Raw genomic sequence first — 7,281 nt, forward strand, 5'->3', positions numbered from 1 at the left:
ACATATCGCAGATCGTACAAACAAAATTAAAATCAGCTAATTTTTCCTTACCCAAAACTAGAAGCAGAACAAACAGCCAGCGTCTCCTTTTTTTGCCCGTTGAGACCGCTGGAGCTCCCTACCTCGAGGAGTAGTAATGGTGACAGATCAAAGACTGTGAGCAAAGCGGGATATACTTGGGCCTGCGGCAACTTGGAGTTAGGGGTAAGGCCACACTGACACTGCTTCCTTTTTTTTGCCGCGCCATTGCAACGACTGAAACTCTTGGCCTCTTTCCCATCAGAAGGTGGCAGATAACCAGTCTCTGTCACAGGCCAGCTCAGGTTCAAACAGCTAAAAAACTGAGATCATGCAATGTAGTCAAAAATTGCCTGAAGTTGGCTGATAGAGTAGGATTCATGTCATCACCAATCAGGCGAACCCAGAGTCACATGTACACACACACTGATCTGATATTTGATTTGACTTGATGTCTGTAGTGCACTATACCAGTACAGTACGCAAAGCGATCTCATTTCCCAGTGGAGATTATAATTAGCTGTCTAGCACTCCATCAGAGCCTCAGATGTCAAAGACTTTTTGTTGCTGTTGCCGTTTGCGTGGTGATGTTGGGCTTCTCCTTCTGCAATGGGTTGCTTTCACTTCTTGTCGTCTTTCTTCTCCTCTTTCTTGTCATCCTTCTTAACCTCGCCCTTCTTCTCCGCAGCCGGCGCCGGCTTCTTCTCCTCCTTTGCCGGCCCGACCGAGACGATGTCGATCTTGCCGAGCTTCTTGAGCCTCTTGGCGATGGCCACCGTGTCCATAGCACCGATGACGGTCATCTTGTTGTCCTTGAGGTCTGCGGCTATCGAGTCGATACCTGCAACCAACCACGAGTAGGAAAAAAAGAAAGAAGGAATGAGTTCTTTCATGCTGGTTGATTGCTTGCATCTGTTCTGGACTATGATTAGATGCAACAAAACTATGCCCATTGATTAAGCAATAAAAAATTAAGCAATAGAAATCATGTTGATTGATTGATTAAATCTCTATTTCTTTTAGAAGCCATTTATTAATTTGCATCTGCACTATGATTACAAGCATATTATAGTGTGAGGATTTTGATCTTTTGTGCGAGGATCCGACCGACGCCATATCGAGTCATGTCCACTCACTCACACGTAGGACGGAGGAGGAAAGGACCCATGTGTAGTTCTACCAACTTGGCTCATCAAACAAACACAAGAGTAAAGCCATTTTCGTACTATCGTACAGGCATGCATGTAGCTTATGGCCCTACAGACTGACTTACTTGGCCGGCCACGTCTGATGAGGCGTCGCGATCGAATATCGCATTATCGCCTAGCAATAATTCATGCATCCTTACGAAATTCAGCTATGGTTCATTGGTGGACCTGTAGAAAGCTGTGGTTCCAGAAATGCCACAAGATGAAAAGATGAACTGACGATGAACGGCCGGGAGCCGGGAAGCATGGGAGGAGATTTTTCTGCCCGCTTCCTTTGTGAGATTCAAACCGCCAAGCGAGATCAAATGAAGAAGCAACGGCAGGAAGATTCATGGGGTGCGCTTACGTACCGTAGATGTCGGCGACGGCCTCCATGGCTTTCTGCTTGGTCTTGTCGTCGGTCATGGTGGGAATCCTCAGCACCACCTTCTGTAAGCAGCACAATCAAGGAAGCAGTGAACAAACATTTCCCCAAGAGTATGGTCTCGCTCCCAATACTCTTGGATTTCACCGACGGCAGGATCGACTGACATGCTAAAAACTGAACGAATCGATGGTGAAACACTCTCAAACTTACCTGGGCCATCAGGCAGGAGGGGAAAGGCCGGCCGGGAGAGACTCAACTCAAGAGGGACAGGAAATAGTGGGAACTTGTGAAGAGTGTGTGTGTGTGTGTGTGTGTGTGTGTGTGTGTGTGTGATGACGATGTTCTCCATGGCCATGGAGGAAACGGTTCTTATAGTTCGGACCTGATGATGATCGGGTGAAGTGTCAACTTCGTCTAAAACGCCGAACGATCTGGCGCACATGCCAAAACCCAAAGCCGCCCGCCTAGATAAGGTGTTTCCACACGGCCGGACACCCTCCAGTTCAGGAACTATCCAAGCTGGATTACATACATTTCTGGTGGCTAACGTAGGCCTACAATTCTGTATTGGTTTGTATTTACTATTTAGTACCACATGACAAACACGTCGGTTTCACAGAATGAATTTCCTAGCCTTAGCTCGTCGTCATGCATGTTACCCGGCGGAGTCAATATTCGCGGCTCACTTCTCACATCTTGCCTCACTTGATTTTCTAGTTCGCCCGGAAAGCGATCTGGCTGGAAAAACTATTCACATCGGATCGGAGGGTCGTGGTCATGTTACCGGGCGGAGTCGATATTCTCCCGGTTTTTTTCGAAAAGGAGGTTATCCCCCGGCCTCTGCATCAGAAAGATGCATGCGGCCATCTTATTAAAAAAGCAAAAGTCGATATTCTCCCGTGAGTTCTCCAAAATGGCGGTTGCCGGCAAAATAAACCGCGTTTAAGTTTCTTGCTGCAGATGCATGCGCTTCAATTTCAATTTTAAGGGACTCACTATTTCACAGGTGATTGGCGTTATTTTATTTCTTTTGCTTTCGGTCATTTTTCTTCACCTCCAATCAGAGTCCGACTGCGCCACACCTTCTTCCTCCTCCCGCAGAAATCCCCTCCGACGCCGCACATTCTTCCTCCTGCCGCACAAACACCCACGCTAATCCTCCCACCCCGATCCAGTCAACCTGCAGAGCTGCGCGGAATGTGATCAAGGCCTGGAAAAATTCTAGGCGTCTGATCAGTAGCAAGCGAGCAATTTTAAGCAATTGCACACGACTGATCGTGTTGGACAAGCTGATTGCTAGCTATTCCGTTGTCGTAGCGATGGCTCCTGGTGCAGGGTACGCTAGCTGATGTACTAGTACATGCATAGGATGCCAAGCATGTACAGGCAACAAACATTTGGCATTCTAGCTGATACTGTAGCACGTTTTTTCTCTTCTAAGAACGGTGCTGCATAAGTTGTGGTGTGTCTTCATGCCCATTTTTTTTTATATAGCGAAGCGAAGTGTCTTCATCCATGCTTTTTCGTTTGTTTGCTGTGGATAGAAGCCCAGCCTGCTACGTACACACCCAACCTCGGGCCCAAGAAAAAGGGCATGGCACAAACACAGCATACCCAGCCCAACGTGGTGGCGTGCTTCCCGCCCTTCCTCGAACTTTCAAAGCCCCTGCAGCGCCCAGCACTTACCACTTGGCACTTTCCCAGTGATGATGAAGTCTGCACAGTTTTGCGTCCACGCTTCTGTGCTACCCTCCTTTAATTTCTTCCCCACCAAGCTTCTGTACCAAACTCCTCATCTGTCTAGCTTCTTGGGCGCCTCCGCAGATGCATGGTGCATGCCTCACGCACGGTTACTAATCTGAGACGTTCAGATCTTGCAAAGATTTGACATGGACAAGCGTCAAGGGGGGGAGCTCGATCCAGAACTCGAGAGGTAAAATAACTGCACCAGGGCTAAAGGCAAAAACCAGCACCGACGATTTTTCCTCAATCACAAACCTTGCGGCGTTGTAGATGGTGTGACGTTTGTGGCAATCGTTTAATTTTTGTGGGTAGTCACGGTACCATGCACAAGAGATGTTGTTAGCGGCTATGCTACATGTCAGAGCGACAACACAAATATGTCTACTACTAAGGAAGGCGGGTTCAGAGAAGCGCTTTATTTTTTAGATATAGTAAACTTCTTGTTCGAAAGATTACACATATATTTCTTTATGCTTTGGATTAAAGCAAATGACTTCTACTTTTTATGAATTTTATATTTTGTACCTTTGACTGATGAGAAGAGGGGGCCCCAAGGGTCAGGCCCCAAGAGAAAGATGACCCCAACCCACACATCCTTGGCTGAGATCGGGGGTGACCTGCCATTTACTTACGTGACAGTTGTTGAAACTTGAAACAGGGAGTTAGCACCCAAAGATGAACTATGTGTCCGTTCTGACAAGCAACTATAGTGACTCGGTGGATGAACTAGATAGAAAAGAGCGACCTTAACACATATCGAGCGACTGCAATCTAATTTTGCTAGCTTCTTGGGCGCCTAATCCTTATTGGACGGATAACTATGTGATGATGAAGATGAACTCTATGTGTCTTTTGAATATGTATACTGGAGTTTAAGTATTGTGTGGTGATGAAGATGAACCCCGCGTGCGTTCCAAACCATGTGGTACTTGCAGTGGTACTGGATGCTCCCATTGATAGTTGACATCACTAATCTTGAAGCTCAGTGAGTTATGTCTTCAATTGCCACTGTGCGGGTGATGGGCTGGTGGCAGTGTACGTATGTGCTTGATGTTCTGCAAAATAATGAAGTGTCACCTTTATCTAACTTAGTGTCTTATATCACTTGTTCAAACTACAATTGACATTGGCATGCGGTAGTGTTTAATTAGGAGCCCTTAACGATTTCGGAGGCACGGATCTATAGTCTAAGGCAACCATGAATAGTTGGTGGAGTAGTTGGTAATACCATATCCTTGTCACCCTAGCTAGAACATTTTAGGTACAAATTAAGTAATTTAGTATGGCTTAGTGATGTTGTAGGGACAAAATGATAAACACAATAGCTACATGTCAATTGCCTGAATTTTGAATTTGGGTCAGTCGATTTTGGTTGAAGGAAGAAACTGCCAGAGGGTAGGAAGAAACCTCGCCGGAGGGGAGGAAGAAGCTCGCTGAGTAGGCTACCCCATCATCTATCTTAGTGTGGGGGCGGGGGAGGCAGCACGGCGGTGGTGAAGGATCACCGGAGAAAAAACCTGTGAGGCCCGGGGTGATGGGGAACGTTGCATGCAAAACAATTTTTTTCCTACGAAACACTCAAGATCTAATCTATGTAGAAGCTAGCAACGAGAGGGAGAGGTGTCTACATACCCTTGTTGAACGAAAGCATTAACGATCTAGAGATCGTGGTTGGCGTAGTCGTACTCCCTTCGAGATCCAATCCGATCCAACGCCGAACGGACGACACCTCCGAGATGTGCACATGTACGGCTCGGTGACGTCTGCTCCTTCTTGATCCAGCAAGAGAGGGTGGAGAGGTAGTTGAGATCTAGGCCAGCACGACGGCGTGGTGGTGGTGGTGGCAGCAGAACACCAGCAGGGCTTCGCCAAGCGCTACACAGAGGAGGAGTAACGGGAGGGAGAGGCGCCAAGGGGTGGAAGGGCTGATGCCCCCTATGCCTCCCACCTTTATATAGGCAGGGGGGCTGGTGGCCTGCCCTCCAAGCCCCTAGGGTCGTGGGTCAAAGGGGCCCCACCCATCGCTATCCCCTTTTTAGTGATCTTGATCTTATCTCTTTGGAATATGATCTTATTTCCTTTTAGGGGGATCTTGGTGCGTCTACACCATGAATAGTTGGTGGAGTAGTTGGTAATACCATATCCTTGTCACCCTAGCTAGTACATTTTAGGTATAATTAAGTAATGTAGTATGGCTTCGTGATGTTGTAGGGACAAAATGATAAAATGGTGTGGATCACTTGAAATTATGATGAGAACTTATGTAAAACCTTGGGGTCCATTTGCCACGTAAATAAAGTAGAGAAAATAAAAAAACAAAATAGAGTTGTTGTTCTTGAAGTAAGATTCGATCGAGAATTAATGGTCAAGTGATTCATGGGCAGACGAGAGTGTGACATCTGGGAGTTCCTTGACGATTCAGCTAGCATGGCTTATTGGCTTTACATTCCAAAAGCAACCATGAAATCTTATTACGATGATAAAGAATGTCCAAGTGGGAGTACAAGGTTCGAAAGAGAGGGTTAGGTACACGTGACAACACCGATCGATCTGAGGGAAACCTTGGACAGAATACTACCACATCTATGCGGCATTCTTTGTGACAGTATATTGTGCTATCTCCACAACATAGGCATCTTTTTCCGTTTCACTCTTGTGGTTTCTAATACTGCTTCCATGAATATAGGACCATCACTTTGTTAAATAACATGGAACATCTGATTGAGTTTTATATATTTATCGTCTCATGAAAAGAAGCATCGTGTCGTTGCATGCATGTGCCAACACTTTTGCGTCACCAACACCAAAACGTAATCACCACTTCACCAGGTGGCTATATAAGGCGACGAACGGACGCCTCTGCCGCGTCAACACTGATCAAGAACCTTTAGTAGCGACTTAGGGCATTTCTAACCGATGCCCTATAACCGGTTAGAGGAGTAAAAACATCAGTGAAGTGGGAGTACTGGATTCAAAAGAGAGGGTTAGGTATAAGGCTGGACGAAAAGCTCAAAGCTCGCGAGATTAATGAGCACTCGGTAGTTCGGCTCGTTAAGCTCATAACTTGCTTCTTAATGAACAGAGCCAAGCATTGATTTTAGCTCGTTAAACTTAACAAGCTTAACGAACGAGCTAACTAGTTTCATGAGTAGCTCGTTAAGCTCATTAGTGCAACACAATAGATAATTCTATTTCCGTAAACACATTTTTGTGGCACGTCAACCCATCTATTCAATATAATCAACTCAATCCAACCCATAGCAGGCAACAAACTAGCACACCTCCTCTTATAGTCACCATATTCCTTCATAAAATTTACAAGCACACTCTTGTCCCATAGACCATAACACATTGTAGTCTGTTAACAAGCGCTCGCGTTCTTAACAAGCTTTTAATGAACGAGCCGAGCATGACTTTTTGCTCGTTAACGAGCTTAACAAGACAAGTCTTAACGAGCACTAGCGTAATGAGCTTGAGCTTAACGAGCCGAGCAGCTCGTTAATCCACCCCTAGTTAGGTAGAAGTGACACCACCGATCGATCTGAGGGAAACCTTGGACGGAATATTACCACATCTATGCGGCATTCTTTGTGACAGTATAGTGTGCTGTCTCCACGATTTATCAGATAGGCCCATCTTTTTTGCCGTTTCGCGTTTGTGGTTCCTAATACTGGCGCCAAGAATACTGGACCATCACTTTGTTAAATAAGGTGGAGCATCTGATTGAGTTGTATATGTTTATCGTCTCATGAAAAGAAGCATCGCTGTGCTTGCATGCATGTGCTAACACTTTTGCATCGTCACTAACAAAAACTAATATGCTTCCGTAATCACCACTTCACCAGACGGCTATATAAGGCGCGGAATGAACGCCTCCACCCTCTCAACACTTGACTCACTCACAGACCAAGAAGAACCTAGAAGCGACTAGTCTTAGCAAGTTCA

The 7,281-nt window shown here is 46.0% G+C and overlaps 1 protein-coding gene across 1 annotated transcript; it reads right to left on the bottom strand.

The window, feature by feature from the left end:
• Positions 1-357: 357 nt before the first annotated feature.
• On the bottom strand, positions 358-1,956 carry LOC123099244 (heavy metal-associated isoprenylated plant protein 39). Its single transcript, XM_044521419.1, has 3 exons — positions 1,804-1,956; positions 1,577-1,655; positions 358-859 (listed from the first exon to the last, which is right to left on the bottom strand). The coding sequence occupies exons 1-3, from the start codon at positions 1,810-1,812 to the stop codon at positions 639-641; spliced, it is 309 nt and encodes a 102-aa protein (XP_044377354.1). The 5' UTR covers positions 1,813-1,956; the 3' UTR covers positions 358-638.
• Between the last annotated feature and the right edge of the window lie 5,325 nt (positions 1,957-7,281).

The sequence above is a fragment of the Triticum aestivum genome, chromosome 4D (assembly GCF_018294505.1).
Source record: "Triticum aestivum cultivar Chinese Spring chromosome 4D, IWGSC CS RefSeq v2.1, whole genome shotgun sequence".
Taxonomy (NCBI): domain Eukaryota; kingdom Viridiplantae; phylum Streptophyta; class Magnoliopsida; order Poales; family Poaceae; genus Triticum; species Triticum aestivum.